Source organism: Capsicum annuum, chromosome 1 (assembly GCF_002878395.1).
Source record: "Capsicum annuum cultivar UCD-10X-F1 chromosome 1, UCD10Xv1.1, whole genome shotgun sequence".
NCBI lineage: Eukaryota > Viridiplantae > Streptophyta > Magnoliopsida > Solanales > Solanaceae > Capsicum > Capsicum annuum.
The window spans coordinates 128,757,810-128,777,881 of record NC_061111.1 but is presented as its reverse complement, the minus strand read 5'-3'; the positions used below and the strand labels follow the sequence as shown (position 1 = coordinate 128,777,881).

Sequence of the window (20,072 nt, the reverse complement as noted above, 5' to 3'; positions counted from 1 at the left end):
ATCTTCAGGAAACACATTAGGAAATTCACTTGCTATTGGAACTGACTTAAGACTAGGAGTCTCAAAAATTGATTCTTTGACTCGTACCAAATGATAGAAACACCCCCTGGATATTATTTTTCTCGCTCTGAGGTATAAATAGGCTGACCCTTAAGCGCTGTGGCACTACCTCTTCTTTCTAGGATAGGTTCATTTAGGAACTGGAAGTGGACAACTCTGTTTCTATAATCAACTAAAGTATATCATGAATGAAGCCAGTCTATGTTGAAAATGACGTCAAAATCCATCATCTCTAACTCTACTAAGTCTGCTGAAGTAACTTTCCGAGACACCATAATCGGTCAATTTTTGTATACCCATCGGGCTATGATAGATTTACCCACTGGGGTAGAGACTAAGTAAGGCTCTGTAGGATTTTAAGACTGAATCCAAAGTCAACAGCTATATAAGGAGTTACAAAGGACAAAGAAGCTCCTGGATCTAGCAGAGCATAAACATGTAAATAGTAAACCTATAATGTACCAGCGATCATAGCAGGAAAACTTTCCTGATCCTATCGAGACTGGAGTGCATATAGCCTATTTGGGCATTACGCACTAGTGGCACTAGAAGCAGCAGCCTACTGAAATGGGCGATTGGGCTGAGTTGGGGGACGATTATGCTGTCTTTCTGAAATAATCTGAGGATACTCTTTGATTCTATGACCTGGTTTGCCGCACCTAAAACACATATCGATGCCAGCTTTGCAGATACCCTGATGGTTTCTGCCACACTTTTGACAAATTAGATTTTTTCAAGCACTGCTAACACTACCCTGAGATTTAGAGCCTGGCGCCCTATCCTTATTACTATTCCTGAATTTAGACACCAGAGCACTGATTGAGAAAGGAGATGGGACTAAAGATTTTAGGTAGAGTTGAGGACGATTACCACCTTCTGACTTAGGCTGAGTAAAACTAAGGCTACCTATTCTAGCCCTCTTATTTTCCCTTTTTTCTTTTAGTTTTTGGCCCTTCAATCTGTTGATCATGGACCATCAATCTAGACAAATCCATCTCGTTAATCAACATTGCAGTCCTACACTCTATGACTACACTATCAGACATACCAGACACAAACTTTCTCATCTTAGACCTACTATCAGCTACCACATGAGGATCATACCTGGACAATTGAGTAAACTTAGGGGAGTACTCCTTCACTATCATGCTGCCCTACTTTAGATTAATGAACTCTAAAACCTTAGCTTCCCTCAATTTCAATGGAAAAAACCTATTTAGAAAAGCAGTAGCAAACTCCTCACATTCTATGGGCCCTGTATCTGTGCCTCTATCTACCTTCCACTGCTTAAATGATGTGTGAGATTCATCCTGTAACTGATATGCAGCTAACTCAACACTTTCACTAGTGGTTACCCCCATAATATCTATTACCTTATTCACCATGTCAAGAAATTTATGTGGGTTTTCTTCAGACTTAGACCATGAAAATGAAGGAGGGTTCATTCGAGTAAAGTACTGAATTTTAGCTACAGCGGTATTAGCCACTGGGTTATCCTGAATAGTAGTTGGGCGTTCATTCTGGGCTGCTATAGAGCTAGAATGGTGAAAGCTACTCTGAATTCTACGTGAGAAATGTGCTCATTTAGGGGATCTTTCTGATGGGAGGAGGTGCTAGCTGGTTCCCAGTTCTTTTTCCATTGGTCTTTCTCGGAGGCATGTTCTGTAAACAAAAAGAAAATTTAGATTAGACAGAGAGTTTAACTTGAGCCAATGCTCGCTCGCATGTTATGAACACTGAAAGAAGGAAGACTTTCCTAAAAATGCCTCATAGACTCTTGTACATAAGTATAGAGCGCTACATAGCCATGCACAAGACTTTACTAAATGCGACTTTCAGACTTTCTAGGAATCTTTAGAACCTTAGTCTCTGATACCAAGTTTGTAATTCCCCGAGTCTGCACCCCGAATGTCACACAATGCTTATGACCCCAAAGGATAACAGGCTAACTCATAACTAGTACTTGCTGTGAGCACTGAATAATAATATTGAAAATATATGCAAAAGTAATCTAAAAATTCCATATGGTTCTCGAAGTACCAAAATAATAGCTAAATATAACTAATAACAACATCTGTAAAACTAAAATAACTGACTGTGTTAGTTTGAAAGCCTCTAACTGTTTGAATATGGAGTTAATGGGACAAGTCCCCAACTAACTCTAACTGAACTAACTACTGAGTTGCTGAAATACTGAATAAATAAACTCTGTCCTCAAAATATAAGGACTCACCACTATATCTGTTGTTGATAGCCTGGGCTGCTAAGTACGATCTGAAACTTGAACGTCCGAACCTATGATATGAGAAATCATAGCACAAAAAAAAAGTATGCGATCAGTACTTAGAATATAATAGTAAGCTAAGTAAGGTAAGGCTAATAAACATGGGTTCATATGCATGAAATGATAAATGACCGAATAAACATCATGAAGTAATTGGATGAGAGTACATGCAAAACTGTAAATGCTGAACATACTGAACATGCTATACTAAGCATGTGGATATAAATCATGTATCTGAAATTATACTGAAACTGAATACTAAATTCTGATGGTTGCGTAACTGATAACTGATAGTCATGGTTTTGTAGAACTGTCTGAGTTCTATACTAAATGCTGAGACTGAAACTGTAACTGTGGGATTGTTCATCTAACCGACATACCTCGATATAAACAGAGTTGGGGTCTAACATATGACCCCAATTGGACGAGTGTCAGTATCGTGCCACGAGTACTAAAACTGGCTGTGTGGATCCACTAAACTGGTGTCCCAAAGGACTAAGGAGTAACCCTATACTTGTAGGAAACTCATGAGATATGTGTCAACCCTAAATTGGAAGGAAGACATCAACCTACACTGGCTACGTAGTTCTGTAACTCAGGGATTTCTTCTAAGGATCAAACCTTCTACTGGTAGGAATTCCCCCATCACTGGGTTCGCTTGATGCTGAATCCTACTCCCAACTGAATCGACACTGAATTGATTACTAGACTGTACTAGGCTTGACTGAGCTGACACTGATCATGATGGTTGACTGAACTGGACTGAATTCACCAAGTTCTGTTAACTGATTGAGTAATACTGTTCTTGACCTTGACTAGAACTATTCTATAAACACTGTAACTAAGTAAACAACTAGGTTTCAGGTAATGAATACCCCCATGACTCGTTAGCATCAATAATAAAATATAGCAAGTCTTGAAAGCATAAGGATAGCCAATGGTTCACAATGCAATCACTAAGACATTTTGTCAAACACTTGGAGGTCATGAACTTGTACATGAATAAGAACACATGCTAACTTGTCATGGTTACACAATTTGATTCACATGGACATTCTATCAAACACTTAGGGAGCATAACTAATGCATATGATAATGAACAACATATAAACATCATGACTACAACTTAAACTTGCAATTTCAAGGGTTTTAACATAAGAGATTCAAAATTCAACACACATGCTAATTTAATTTCATAGAAATCTTGAAAGATCTTATCTTAAAACCCATACAACAACATAAACATGAGCATAATTCAATTCATAACATGGGAATTATAACTCAAGTTTTGAAAAGGGTTCTTGAACTCTAAGGGTGGAAGGAAACCCAAGGATGAATACCTAACATACCTTGATTGTTGATTTCGTGAAGATTATTGGAGATTTCTTGGAACTTGGACTCGAACTTGAAGAGCCTAGGGTTTTGTTATTGAGAGGATTTTGTTAATAATGAATGTATTTTGCATTTTTTGGAGTTTAATCTCGTGTTTAGATGAATTAGGTGAGGGAAAAAGGACCTAATTACCTTTGAAAAGTCAGATTTTAATAAGCAAACTATGCCCAGGGATGCGATACCCAACGCGTCGCATCGATGGTATCGATGAGATTGCCGATGCACCATGTCGATGCGATTACTGACGCATTGTGGCCTGATTATGTCAATGCACTATTTTGAACATCCAAACATGACTTTAATGATGTCCGAAAATTATGAAACTCACCCAAGATGACCTATTGACATCCCTAATCATGAATCAATTTAAAAATTAATATTCTAAGGTCGTAAGGATAAAAAATAAGATCTTTCAATTACGAAGGCTAAAAATGCTTCTAAGTCTTAATACTTAGCTAAATTTTTTCAAGTTTGGGACATCTTTTAGCATGCTAAATAGGACTGAAATGACTAGGAATTTGCAAGGTCTTACATTGATATGACAGACTTAGGTCAAATGAGGTTTTTTCTTAGAATTGAGGTTATATAAGGACTTGATGGTGTTTTCATATGCCAAAGAAAATATGCAGCTAAAGCTTTAAGCTGATTTGGATTATAAAATTACAATTCAAGTTAGAATCCTATTATTCTAGGACACAGATTGGAAAAGATAAAGATGACAAAAAGGTGGATGTAACTCAATACAAGAAGACAATGGGAAGTTTGATGTATCTCATAGCCACTCGTCCTGATCTCATGTTTTTTGCAAGTATTATTAGTCGTTCTTGGCATGCCCAACACTGATAGTGAACTATAGCGTATTTTATAAAAGGGAGTGGAGGGCTAGAGATTTAGTTGGATTCACTGATAGTGACTATGCTGGCGACATGGATGATAGAAAAAGAACATCAGGTAATGTTGTTATAACGAGTGGAGGAGTAGTAGCTTAGTCATCCCGAAAGCAACCTAGAGTCACCTTGTTAACTACAGAGGCTGAGCTTATTGCAACTACTGCATGTGCTTGTCAAAATATTTGGATGAGAAGTATCTTAAATGAAATTAGTCATTTACAGGTAACGGGTATAAAGTTAATATGTGATAACACTTTAACTATTAACTTATCCAAGAATTCAATTTTACATTGTCGTCGTAGGCACATAAGGGTAATATTTCACTTTCTAAGGGATTTTACTAGAGGAGCTATTAATTTGATATTTTTAGGCACTCAAGATCAACTTACAAACCTACTGATAAAACCTCTCAAAGTGGAAGCACTTCAGAAACTACGTGAAGAGCTTGACATATGCACAAATTCAAATTTGAACTAATTCTTGACAAGAGGAATGAGTTCAAGGGAGGGATTGTTAAAAAACTTCTATTTGATCAAGGACTATTTCATAAAGTTTCAATTATTAACTTTGAATTGGTCAAGGACTTTTGCATGAAGTCCTATTCTTTGGGTTGTTAGACATTTTTTAGTTTTTCATTATCCTAACTACTTAGCATATTTGGTGGTCTATTATTTTTCTTCTAGTTATATATAAGTCTATATTAAGTCAGGAGTAAGCTCAATAAAACTATCACTTAAAATTTCAATTGTTTGTTTCAACCATCTTTGTTGTATATCTTTACAATGGTATCATCACATAAAAAACACACCCAAAAAGATTAGTATCATCTTTGCAAATTCTTAGCCTAGATGAAAAATGAATACTACTAAATGATTCTCCCTCCAAACATACTATAAAGAAGATTAACAATATATAAAAAATATATTAAAACTCAGACTATCATAAAGAAATAACCCTATTCAACATCTAAACTAATATATACTTGTATACATGTAAATTAATATGCACAACATGCTAGAGGAAAAACGTATCAAATAAATATCAATAAATTATCCATAGTCACAAAATCATCCTCCTCTCACCCAAAAATAAATTAATTAAAAGAGGAAAAAGAGATTTCCTTTACTTGTTCGCCTCAATTTTTGGGGAAGTTGGCCAAAAGACAACATAGCTAAACTTTATTTGATATTTAGACACAAAATATTAAACCTTTGGTATATTCCCACTTTTAATGACATCATCATTTCTAGTACCAATCCAACTACTTCTAGTCCTAAGTTTTTAACTAATACAAAAAGTCCTTATTTCACTATTTTTTTAAAATATAAAACAGACCCACCATCACCATTAAATTTCCTAATTTAATTATCAAAAGTAAAAGTTTCTATCCAAACCAAAATATCTTATCCTTTTTCCCTCCCAAAACAATTCTTTTCTTCCACCATAAATCACCGATTTGAGCCAAATTCTGATATTTTTTTGGTCAAACATAAGACTCTTTCATTATTAAAAGTTGAAACCCACCATTATTACCCTTAAATCTTTCAAAATTGGTACTTTTATGACAAATGTATCTTGAAGTTATTTTTTTCCTTTTTGTGAAAGTTTTTATCTTTCCATCTTATTTAGATACATTAGAGGGTATTTTTTGCAGTACAAAATTACTACATTTTATTAGTATACATTGCAGTAGGTACAATCATTGTTGGTAAACTACAATTTCACATTGTTTGTGTCCTGCAAATTTCTATTATAGTCGTCGACTTACAACCCATTGTAGACCAAAATCTTAGTAGAGGCTTCTTGTTAGTTTATAATGTCGATTGTAGAAAATGTTGTTGCTTCTAAGGGTCATTATATGGGCGAACTAGAAGAGATCTCTAAATGATGAAATTGGAATTCTTGAAGTAAGGTTACAATTTCTACTTTCCTACGTTGCAATAGTTCGTATAATAAGATGGTTGTGAACTTTATAGAGAGTTAGAAGTTAACTTTTAAGACTAGTCAGGTTAGCATTATCTACGTCATGAAAGGGAGAAAATACATCCATCTTTAATAAGAAATGATAAGCATGTGAAATTATAGAACTAGACAAATTTTACAGATAAATATTATTGTGATGCCTAGCGAAGAAGCTTCAACATCATCCATATCGCCACATCAAACATAGTCTCTAGTCGATGAATTTTAAGGGGAGTATATGATCAACGTATTGATATAGATTATTATGAAAGTTTCGATGAATAGGGTGATGTTGTTGTTAAGGAGCAATCCAAATCACAAACCGATCATAGATTATCCAATGGAACATGTTTTTATATTGGTCAAATATTTGATAGCAAACAATATCTGAAGTTGTTATTATATCAGGCTTCCAAAGTATTTTAATTTCAATATGCTGAAGAGTTGTTCAGTAATACTACAAAGTGGAATGTAAATGTGTGTATTGTGTATAGATTTATAGGACTGCAAGTATACAATTTTGGAGGTGTTTAACATCTATAAGTAAATTGGTGATCACACTTGTGGTTTCGAATATGTGACCGACAATCATATGAATGCCACGCCGGCACTCATTGACACACTATTGATGAATGATTTTATTCATAGCAAGGGGCCATCCCCAAAGGAAATATAGAGGACTATTTTCAGGGAGATTCACTCTAAATTAAGATATTGGAGGTGTTGGAAGGACAACTATTGGCCAAGAACGTTGCTAGGGACCGGGGACTCTAAAGTATGAGTATTCTTGCTTACCAACTTTTTCTTACATGGTAAACGAAATGAAGTTTTATTCCATAACTACCCTTAGGATTTATTTGGAGGAGAAAAAAAGGCTTATGTACTATTTTATAGCTTGCGGATCTTGTGTTTAGGGATTTAGCCATATGAGAAGGTTATTGCCACCGATGGAACGTTTTTGTATGAAAAGTATGAAAATATCTTACTTTCTGTTGTTGCACAAGATACTCAAAATCATGTCTATCCTACTGATTTCTTGGTAGTGGACAAGGAGAATGACACATCTTAGAATATCAATCAAAAGTGATATCCCAACCATATAAAAAGTATAACTACAGTTGAAGAGCAAATAATTGAATTTTTTCTCTTGAGAAGTTCTACATAAATACAGTATTTTTGCACTGTTATTCCCTACTTACTCACTCTCTCCAGAGTAGATAATTTTTTATGCAATGCCAAACAGAGAATAAAGTGATGTCTGGGTATCAACCTTTTCAAAAAGGCCACTACATTCCAACTAATCTTAGAGTATTAAGGCCTCGTGCTATGATGAAAATTTTTAATGCTATCCTGTTTTATCAGCCATTTGTTGCAGCTCAGCATGCACACTTGCAGTACCTGCTAGTCAAGCTCTTGCATCAAATACTTTCTTAGAAATCCAGCTGGCTTCCTTTGGAGTGTTCATTATATCAATATTCTGCCTCTTTCTTGTCCTATTTTTTTCCATAGCCTATAGTAGTTTACAAATTGTGGCTCTATTTTAGTAATTCATACTGTTATGATTCAGACAGAGTAAGCAATCCAAAAGTAAAAGAAAACAAGAACAACACACAGATTTATGTGGAAACCCTTGCGGAAAAATCACTGGCAGAGGCAAAGGAGATTTCACTATAATGGAGAGAGAGTACAATGTAGAGAAGGCTGAATTCTCTGAATACCCTAAACAACCTACTAAATGCAAAACATCAAGATCCATATCGGTCCCGACATTACCACCACACATCCCCTTGAAAATAACCAATATGGGTCGCACCGCGAAATTTTTTGGGTTGGACCAATAAAATTTGGGTCACAACTCTAACAATCTCCACCTTGACACGAATTCTAATTCAGAACTCAAATCCATTTCAAAAGAAACTCTCCACCTCTTCCACAAAAGCCCCTAAGGGAACATCTTAACAGCTAACACTAACCAAGTCCAAGCAATGCTCAAACTTGGTACTTGGTAGTGTCTTGGTCATCATATTAGAAGGATATCATGAGTACTAATCTTGCTTACCACAACATCACCACGAGCAATAATTTCACGGACAAAATGATACCAAACATCAATGTGCTTTGTCCTCTCATGAAATATCTGATCTTTCATAAGGAAGATAACACTCTGACTATCGCAAAATATCATAGTAATCTGTAAGTCTTTGCTAAGTTCACCAAACAGACCCTTCAACCAAATAGCTTCCTTGAAAGCCTCTGTAATGGCCATATACTCTGCCTCAATAGTTGACAAAGCAGTCATAGTCTATAAGGTAGCTTTCCAACTAATAGTGCAACTACTAATGGTGAAAACATAGCTTTTAAGGGACCTCCTTTTATCATGATGTCTTGGAAAATCATAATTAACATAGCCGATGAATCCATCTCTATTTCGCCCAAACTACAAACAAACATCACCAGATCCATGCCAGTATATAAAAATCCATTGAACTATTTTTCAATGTTCTTTGCTAGGATTTGCCATGTATCTGCTAACTGCACTGACGGCATAAGATAAATCTGGTCGGAAACACACCATCGCATACATAAGAGACCCAACGACACTAGAGTATAGAACTCAAGACATATAGTCATGCTCATTATTTGTCTTTGGAGATAAAGTGGCCGAGAGTTTGAAGTGAGCTGCCAATAGAGTACTTACAGGTTTGTCATTTTGTATATTGAACCTGTGAATCACTTTCTCAATATACCTTTTCTGACTCAACTATAACTTACACTTCTCTCTATCCCTCATAATTTCCATGCCAAGAATCTTCTTTGCTGCTCCTAGATCCTTCATCTCAAACTCCTTGCTGAGCTGGACTTTGACTTATATTATCTCTCTCATATCCTTTTCTGCAATCAATATATCATCAACAAAAAAGAAAAGATACACGAACGAACCAGTACTTACCTCCTTAAAGTAGACACAACTATCATAATTACTCCTCCGAAATATATGAGAGTTCATAAAAGAGTCAAACCTCTTATACCACTGATGGGAGACTATTTCAAGCCATAAAGAGATATTTTTAGTAAGAATACATAGTCCTCCTTTCCTAAGACTACAAAACCCTTTGGTTGCAGCATATAGATATCCTCCTCAAGTTCCCCATATGAGATGTAGTTTTTACATCCTACTGCTCAAGCTCAATATCATGCATGGCCACAATACCAAGAAAGGCTCGAATCAAACTATGCTTTACAACTGGAGAAAACATATTTGTGAAGTCAACACCTGGAACCTGACTGTAATCTTTAGCAACTAGTCTTGCTTTGTACCTAGCATCTTCAACGCTCGATGTTCCTTCTTTCTTTTTGAATACCCATCTACAATGGACAACTTTTTTATCTTTAGGAAATCTCATAAAATCCCATGTTCCATTCTTATAAAGTGATTCCATCTCCTCCTGCATAGCAATTATCCATCGATTGAAATCATCACAACTAACTGCCTCTGAGTAAGAAGATGGTTCTTCACCAGAATCAACACCTTCTGCTACATTCAATGTATAAGCACCAAATCATCTTCAACATACTTCTGAGGAGGTTTAATATCTCTTTTAGGCATGTCTTTAGCAATAGAATATTATGGCGTCACTGGTGGTGAAGAAGAAATAGTACCACTCTGTATCTTTGAGCTAGACTGAGAAGTAGGCACTGGTGTAGACTCTACTCCAATTTGCAATTCAACATGGGTGCTTGAATTTTTGTTGATTTATATCACTAAGCTCATCTGGGGGCGAAGAACTAGATTCGGAGGGAGCCCAAAACATGGTAGTTTCATCAAACACAACATCCCTACTAATTATAACTTTTCTGCTTTTTGGACACCAAAGGTTATAACCTTTAACACCAGGCTTATAACCCATAAATAAGCACTTGACAAATCTAGGTTCCAACTTTCCATTATCAACATGAGCATACACAGGACAATCAAATATCCTTAAATCAAAATAACTAGTAGGAGTACCAGACCATACCTCTTGTAAAGTCTTTTTATCAATCGTGACTGAAGGAGAGAGGTTAATAAGAAGGCAAGATATGGAAGCAGCTTCAGCCCCAAAAGACATGGGTAAACCAGCATTAGAGAGCATAAAACATACCTTCTCCATTATAGTCTTATTCATTCATTTGGCTACACTATTCTGCTGCAGAGTATGACAAACTATTAAGTGCCTCACAATTCCTTCTGACTTGCACAAAGCATTAAATTCAATAGAATAGAAATCTAAACCATTATCAGTCTGAAGACATTTTACCTGCTTCCCTGTTTGCGTTTCAATCATAGTCTTCCACTCCTTGAAAGTAGGCAATACATTATTTTTTTGCTTCATAAAGAACACCTAAACGTCTTTGGAATAGTCATTAATAATAATCAACAAGTAATTAGCACCTCCTCTCGAAGGTACTCTAGCAGACCCCAGAGATCAGAATGAATGTAAAGTGTGCCCTTAGTTGAGTGGATGCCTTTAGTGAATCTGTCTCTCTTCTTCTTCTTCCTAAAAGCAGTGCTCACAGAAATCCAATTTAGTAATACTCTACCCATCAAGAAATCCTCTCCTACTTAGTTCAGCCATCTCATTTTCACTCATATACCCAGACACATATGCCAAAGTTTAGCAACGTCACTTTCTGATATAGAGAAGGTAAAAATAGTTTCATCACCTATAACAGTAGAACCTTGTAGGATATACAAATTTGCAGACTTTCTCTGTCCCTTCATCATAATAAAAGCACCTTTAGTAACCTTCAGGACTCACCTTCACCAGTGTACCTATAACTATTCGAATCAAGGGTACTCAAGGAAATAAGATTTTTTTTCAGGTCTGGGACATGCCGTACATCACCAAGTATCCTCACAACCCCATCAAATATCTTGATCCTGATTGTTCCAATACCAACTATCTTACAAGGTGTGTTATTTCTTATCAACACAACACCTTTAGAGACTGTTTCATATATTGTAAACCAATCCCGATTATGACACATATGAAACATTCAAGCTGAATCAAGAATCTAATCCTCACAAGGTTTGGAGTTACCATAAAAAACTACCAAGAGTTCTCCATCACTACCGTCATCTTCAATAAAACTGGCTTCACCAGACTTCTCTGGTTGGTTTTCCTTCAGTTTCAAAACTTTTTTTTTCTCTTTATTCTGTAACTTCCTACACTCGGATTTGATATGGCCCTTCTTCTTGCAGTAATTACAGGTTTTGTTTCTGTTTCTGGATTTTGACCTATTCCTATCATCATCCCCAGAATTCCTCTCACGAGTCCTTTCTCCTAGAACAATGAGACCATATCCTTGAGTCTCCGACCCATTCACAAGATGCTTCATCTTCTCCTTAGAGAACAACACATCATAGACTTTATCAATCGTCAGGGTATCACAACTATATAAAATTGTATCCCTAAAGGTCGTGTATGATGCAGGCAACGAACACAACAAAATCAACCTTAGATCTTCCTCATTATACTTAACCTCTAGAGTTTCTAAATTAGAGATAATTTTCTTAAATATAGATAGGTGATCCTTCTAGGACGCACCCTCAGACATGCGATAGGAATAAAGTTATTGCTTGAGATACAACTTACTTGTTAGGCTCTTCGTCATACACAGTGATTCCAGTTTTAACCACAACGCAGTGGCTGTGGTCTCCTTCAAAACATCCTATAGAATCTGATTGGATAAATAAAGGTGTATCTGAGATAGAGCCTTCCCACCCTCACGTCGTTTGTCCTCATCCGTCCACAATGAGGGCATCTTATCAAACCCTAATAAAGTATCATCTAAATCTATCTGTGCAAGCATAACCCACATCTTAATCTACCATAACAACAATCTGGTGTTGCAATCCAATAACGGAATATAATACTTCATGGTTGCCATCCCCGAGAAAACAATCGAATAGTCTCTAATACTAGTTTGTTATGATTCGTACAGAGTAAGAAAACCACAATTAAAAGAAAACAAGAACAATACATAGATTTATGTGAAAACCCTTGCAGGAAAAACCATTAGCAGAGGCAAAGAATGTTTCACTATAATGGAAAGAGAGAACAATGTGGAGAAGACTGAATTTTTTGAATACCCAAAACAACCCACTAAATTCACTTATATAATATGTGCATACAAATAAGTCCTAGGCCTAAAAACATAAAGTTCCATATCGGGTCTGTTGGCCTGATCCCTACGCTACCACCACAGACCCCATTGAAAATCACCAACATGAGTCGCACCGCGAAACTTTCTGGGATGGATCAATAAAATTCGGATCACAACTCTAACACATATCAATAACATTTAGACCCCATACTATTTTGGGTTGAGAGAATATTTCCCAAGAAACTAAAGCTTTCCTGGAACAATTGTTTCTTCCTCTCCATAAAAAATCTGCAAACAGTGCTGACCATAGTAATAATATTCTTGGGCAATAAGAAAATTTATGCCTAATAATCTCCATCTCAAATAAGACACTATTCATCAATTGTAATCTACCACTATAAGCCAATAATTTTGAAGAAAAATATTTAATTTTGGAAATCATTCTCTCCATAAGAGATATACATCGTGAGATGGAGAGCTTCCTTTTATGAAAAGAAACTCCTAAATACTTAAAAGAAAGATCACCTGGTGGTAAATTCAATTCCCTCAGCAACCATTTTTAAAGGTATGATGAAATCCCAGCAATATATAATGAACTTTTCTCCATGTTTTCCTGCAAGCCAAATACAGTTGAAAAGGGGTTGATATATCAAATAATAGATTGATAGAGATTTCCTCATCCCTACAACTCTTGAGAAGACCATCAACAAAACAAATATGGAAAATTCCCAGCTTATCACATCTAGGATGATAGTTAAATTGGGGGTTAAACCTAAGTTTCTTCAATGTTCAATGAAAATAATTCTGTAGCTAACACAAATAATAAAGGAGACATGGGGTCCCTTTTTCTTAGTCCTTTATTTTCTTAAAAATATTAGAGTTAGTCAACCATTAATCAACAATGCATATTATACTATAAATACACATTCTATGATCAATTGGACCAGTTGAGTAGGAAAACCATATTCCACCAGCAGCATCTTTAAGAAATGACACTCCACTGGGCCATGTGCCTTCTTATATCCACCTTAATGGTAAATCTGTCATATCCCCTTTTGAGAATATCCCTTCACTAGTTCATATGATATCACCATATTATCAAGTATGTGTCTACCACCTATAACGGCTAATTTTTATGGATGAACTATATAATCAACCATAAACTTCAACTTGATTATTAAAATCTTTGAAATCAATTTATAGATTGTAGAGCAACAGGCAATAGATCTGTATTCTTGACATATAAAAGATTTTGTACCTTTGGAATTAGTATTATAGTAGGGATATCACCCCTTTCAACAATTTACCAGACTCAAAGAATTGTAATACCCCTTCTATTACCTATAACCAACTATATCCCTGTGAGTTTTAAAGAATTTTGCATTAAACCCATCTACACCAGAACTTTCATATATAAGTAAGTCTTTGAGTGCTAGCAACACGTCTTTTGCAGTCACAGGTTTCGGAAGGTATTGTCATTGATCTATACTCAAACAAAGACCATCCCTAGAATAGTAATATCGACTTCTGTAGTGTTAAATCAACTTGGACAAGTAATGTTGTATAAAAGTTCACAAATTCTTGTTGGATAAGGATCTGTCAACTTCACTCCTTTGTTAGTATTAATAGAAGAAGTCTTGTTTCTGGCTTGTCTATATTTTAAGTGTACAAAAAAGTACTTAGAATTCCTATCTCCATGTTGAATCCATAGTGCTCTTGATTTCTATTTCAATAATCTTTCATGTATTGTGTCTCAACAGTATTCCGAATTCTGCAGCATTAGTCTCTCCTCAACAATGAGTGTTTGGTTAAACAAGTTTGTTTCCATTTCCTCTTGAATTTCATTCAACCTGGCTCTGTACATGTCTAACCCCTTATCCACAAATGTCATTTCCTTCTGTAACTCTTTTGATTGATAAGCAATCTTTGATAATTTCTTCCATATATTGAACTATAGGTGTATGGTTAGATTACCTAAAATCCTTAAAATTGGCCTTAATATGATTATACAGCATAAACCGGGTAGGATAGCCCAGTGCCCAGTCAATATGACTATAGATTCTCGCCTATCCATATCTTTTATTACACCAAGTATACCTATGACCTTTACTAGGTAAAGGACAACTCCAATAGCATCCATACATCGCTGAAAATCAGCAAACTCTTGTGGCATAATTGGATCACCATTCAGTAGGGGTGGGCATGGTATAGTATGCACGGTATTTAAAACTTTGGTATGGTCATTTTAGTATTATTTTGTTAAAAGCATTATACCATTACCATACCATACTAATTTGGTATGGTTTGGTATTTTGATGTTCGGTTTTGGTATTTTGCAATATGGTAATCGGCAACTATAGTTTGTTCAACCTCGATAGTATATACTCGTATACTAGAGTATTATTACTTAGAATTTTCAAAAGTACATCTCAATTATATCGTAAATACACATTACACATATAGAAATTTTCAAAAAAAAGTACAAGCAACTCCTTTTGTTAGTCGATTACACAAAAAGATACTACAATCAAGATAGAGTAGCGAAAGTTTTAATGTTTAAATATTTTTATACTAATACTAAGTAGGATATTTGTTAATATTGTATATATATACATATCTATAGAGAGAGAGATAGAAGTTATTTATGTAACTATATACTTCGGTATGGCATTCTGAAACACCCTAAACCTTGGCCCTTTCAAAATTTCTTGTGTTTTGGACATTCTGGGCAAGGTACGACTCATGGGTACTAGTGGTACTCTAGGGTATGGTTTTGTGTCCCTCTCTCCTATGTTAATAAATGTGTTTGGTTTGGTTTCTGTCTAAGGTATAAGTCAACATCTTGCTTGTCATATGATGCCTTATGCTTACCTTAGTTGAATCTATCCAAGGTAAGGTTTTAGGGTACCATTGATACCCTAAGGTATGATTTAGCCTTAGGTGATCATATTATGGTTAGTATAAGGGACCAAGATGGGGTTTAGTGTATGAGATAGGGTACCACTCATACCCTAGGGTATGGTTTAGGCGTGTAATTCGTACCCACCTGTGAGTAGATTTTCAACTTTTAAGCTGAGGGATTTTTAGACATTTCCCACCCCAACACCCTTAAGTCCCCATACTATATAACATATTGTGTCCTCTCATAACATTTATTTGGTGGATCAAATATTCCAAATACTCTCTCAAACTCACTCTTGAAGATTGGAGGATAGGGTTCCACAAGTGGCCATTTAGAGGCAAGAAAAGGGTCAAGTTCTTTCCGTGAATCATCTTGTATAAGGAAAGTGACTCTTCTCTCATTGTTATTTCTCAAATTTCATGTGTTTTAAACATCAATTTTTATTCTTGAATGGTGGGTTTTGAAATCAAATATTGAGGGTTTTGATGTATAGTGATAAGTATTGTTAACCCTTGTTTAAACTTGTGTTTATACATGCTTTTGGTGATGGTTTGCTTATGTGAGTGCTTTTTGATTATGGTTTAACAAATGTGTCATGAGTAACTCTAAGATTTATGATTTTTACTTTGATTTTGATCATGGAAAAGGTATGCCCTCAAGGTGTTTGTGAAAGTGTCTAAGAGAAATAACTAGTTACATGTTGATAGTGTTTTGAACTAAGACAACGGCTTAATGAGTAAGGATGTTCGGTAAATGACTTTGTAAAGGACTTGTTGGCCATATAATGAGTTAATTTCTAGTCTTGGTGGTTTGATTGGTTTAAAAGGGTTTGAGTCCTTAATCATGAAATTGAATTGTGTTTGAACTAAAGTTTGGTGTAACAATGCCAATGAAGAATGAATGGTTTGGTAAAGGTATTGATGACCACAAATGGACTAGAATGGTGATTGAATCTAAGGCATTGTCCCATTTAAGTGATTTATTGATAAATGATTTCATAAAGACCATGTGGTCATATATAGTTCTGAATTATAGCCTTAGTGGCTTAAGTTGGCTAAATGGGTTAGAGTCCTTAAGTATTGAATTGAATGGATGTTATTGCATAGACAAAGGTTAGATATAGAGTCCTAATTTCTACTAAATAAATGGTCTAAATGGCTTGTGGCTAGAGTCCACTTGCCTAATAACATGGCTTGAGGTTAGAGTCCACTTGCCTAATGTCATGGCTTGTGGTTAGAGTCCACTTTCTATATAAGGTGGCATGTGGTTAGATTCCACTTTCTATATAAGTTGTTAGAGTCCACTTTCTATATAAGACGTCTTGTGGTTAGATTCTACTTGCCATGTAAGCTAAAACAACTTGTGGTTAGAGTCAACTTGTTATGTAAGATGAGACGGCTTGAGGTTAGAGTCCTCTTGCTTAATATAACTGAGAAGTTTAAATATTCTAAACTATAAGGGTGGAAGATTGGAGTCTTTCTCTCTATGTCTCATGATCGAGTGCTTCAAAGATGTATGCTAAGTCTTGTCCTCTTTTTTTGCATGTTATACAACTATATGTACCTACGTATATGCCCATGTATATAAATGTGATTTCATATGATGGTTTGAACTGGTTTTGCATGATGGAACTATTTTATCCTTATCTTTGAGTTACATACTAGCGCTCCAACCACTAATAATCTCTAAATGATGTGTCCCAACGCGACACAGTAGCCGGAGCTTCTTCTTCTCGTCCTACACAGTGACCAGGTGTTAGAGCGGTTCAAGTGTTGACATTGAAGTGGTGAGCTTCCATACTTCAGAAGGCATACATTTCATAGTCTTTTATCCTAAGTTAGACTTGTTTTAGACTTGGTCTTTGGCTATTGTCCGGGGCATGTCCCGATGTATTATAGACATCAGATTTGTAGAGGCTTTGTGGATGACTGTGGACTTTGGTATGTTGGTTTAGCATGTTGATATTAATGGATTGATTAGACACTTATTAAGTGATGATTGTTAATCTTGTTTCTGCTATCTTGTAGTCGGAGTTCCTCCGATACTTGTGTATTAATGTGATGGTTAGGTTATAGGGTAATCTTCGATCCTTGTTGGGGCTGAGATGCCTATACGACAAGGCCCGGTTTCGGGTCGTGTCATATTTAGTATTTTGGTATGTCATTTATAAATACTGAATACTGTACCATATATCAAAAAAATTTAAAATTTATACCATATAACATACCAAATTACATAATACCAAAACCACAATATCAAAAGTTTCAATTCGATATGGTAATTCAATATATATCATACGATGCCACCCCTACCATTCTGTCTATCCTCGTGAGAAAAAATAGCATTGAAGTCACCCAACACTACCCATTGATTACAACATCCTCTACCTATTTGTCTTAGGTGATACCACAAGTGCACTCTTTCAGTAGGCGTATTAAGACCATAAATAAAAGTCATCCAACACATAAAAGTGGGGTTCTTATCTTGAACTTTACAATGCACTAATTGTGCTGAGGTATCCAAAATAGTTCCATCCATAATTCCATACTTCCATCAAACCCATATTCTACCATTTACTATTATGGGATAATCAACAAACACCCTCTATTCTTTCCAAAACATATTCTAAATTTTCTTTGCATTAGTTGCTTGACTTTTAGTCTCCAAACATTCAATAATATCTACTTTATGTTGTATCAGGAAAGATTTAAGCTCCTTTTTCTTAAAGGGCATGTTAAGCTCTCTTATATATAAGAGCTAAATATCATTGGCCTACTATAAATTCAGTTGCTTTATCCCTATCAAAAGATGCTGGTGACTGCCTATCCATTCCTAGCTAGGAGTTTGACAATGATTGATTATGCATGATATTTGTGTTTCTTTGGCTTAGCTGGTAGGCTTTCTGCAGGGTAGGGATGGGTTTTTGTTCCTCCTCTACGTGTACAACCTTACCCTTCATGACTAGACTAGGATTATCTTGTTCTTCATTTACTTGTATAGCTTTACGCTCCTTTACTAGGCCAACAACATCAATTCTAGGAAGCCATTTAAGAACTAACTTCCTCTTTTAAGCTTTGTCTCTAGGCACAGGTTTTTTTGGTTTAGTAGGCTTATTTGAATTTGGACAATTACCTGTTGAATGCCCTTTGTGCATATAATCTAAGTAAAAATTTGGAGCCCATTCAAACTCTATAGCTTGTGAATGTATAGCACCATCCTGCTTCTCGATATACAAATCCTTTGGGAGCATTAGGTAATATCAACCTCAATAAGAAAATGAGCATCAGTTAATCAATCAACACATATAGGCTTACCAATAAAACTCGTAATTCTACTAAGATTCTCTTCCGTCCAATAATAATCTGGAATACCAGGAAAGATAACCCAAAGTGGAATAATTTGTAGCATCTTATTTTTAGATAAAAAATCCTTCTCTTAATTTTGCAGCACCATAAGATGATTGTTGTCAGTATATGATCCATTTTGTAGAATCTCATCCTCATCAGCTTCAGTTTTGAATAAGAACACAAATAGCCTTCATCATGTAAGTAAGCTCGGGGTGTTGTAACAAAATTCCAGATACAGTAAACAAATTTCAACATCACTTTGAAGTTTGGAACACCACCAATTACATATCCTATCAGCGCATTTTACCATTTTCCACATTCCACAAAAGCCTCATTGTGATTAATCTTTACTAATTTTGACCATCCTTAACTACTGGAGGGATGTAAGTGAGTTTCATACCTTTTTGCACTTGACAATTGCCAACATAGTTTAGCTTAGAACTCTTTGTTTCCTCATCTACATGAGGTGTTGTTTGAAATCCTTCTAAGAGTGTATGCTTACAAGTTGCATTTGAACATTTCGCCTCCTTCTCTGCCAGTTCTTTGCGCTCATTTGATTTTGAATTTGAGATCGCCTTTTCTTTCCTAGAATTCCAACTTCCTTACTTCATAGGAGCTAGGGTATATGGTATACCTGAGTCTGGAGTAATCATTTTTCCTTTATGTTCATTCATCTCGCTTGCTGTGGTTGATAACTCTCAACTTACATGTCAATTTAAGTGTAAGGCGGTCGTTGTCAATATAATTACCCAACTTGGAATCGGTATCAAACACACGAGAAACAATGTAAGTGACTATTAAATATGTTTGAAATTAAAGTTACTTGCTAAATTCAAATATATAATACAGATATTTTTGGGGATTTTGAATGTTTTCAAAAGTGTAAGACAATTCTTAGGCTTCTAACGGACTAATTCGAGACTAAGAATAATTAGAGCGTAATCAGTTAGAAACGGATCTTGGGGATATGCTTTACTAGAGGCAAACTAGTGTGTGGGTACATGAAAATCAAATTCAAATCTTAGCTAAGGCATGCTTGGGTAGGCTCGGTTAGGGATTTTAATACTAGTCTTTCAACAAAGTATCAA

The 20,072-nt window shown here is 35.5% G+C and overlaps 1 protein-coding gene across 1 annotated transcript; it reads right to left on the bottom strand.

Annotated features, from left to right (window-relative positions):
• Positions 1 to 1,308: 1,308 nt before the first annotated feature.
• LOC124896093 lies at positions 1,309 to 13,889 on the bottom strand. Its single transcript, XM_047407400.1, has 3 exons — positions 13,261 to 13,889; positions 2,294 to 2,355; positions 1,309 to 1,722 (listed from the first exon to the last, which is right to left on the bottom strand). Exons 1-3 carry the CDS (start codon positions 13,437 to 13,439, stop codon positions 1,589 to 1,591), a joined length of 375 nt encoding a protein of 124 aa, XP_047263356.1. The 5' UTR covers positions 13,440 to 13,889; the 3' UTR covers positions 1,309 to 1,588.
• Between the last annotated feature and the right edge of the window lie 6,183 nt (positions 13,890 to 20,072).

Bases quoted from the DNA above. Each gene is read 5' to 3' on its own strand.
- LOC124896093 (XM_047407400.1), bottom strand. From the start codon at position 13,439: ATGGTCTTCTCAAGAGTTGTAGGGATGAGGAAATCTCTATCAATCTAT. The intron at 2,356-13,260 runs GTGATCTTTCTT...CTCATATCATAG, and splicing joins GGAATTGAATTTACCACCAG to GTTCGGACGTTCAAGTTTCA. The intron at 1,723-2,293 runs GTGAGTCCTTAT...TTTTGTTTACAG, and splicing joins TATCAACAACAGATATAGTG to AACATGCCTCCGAGAAAGAC.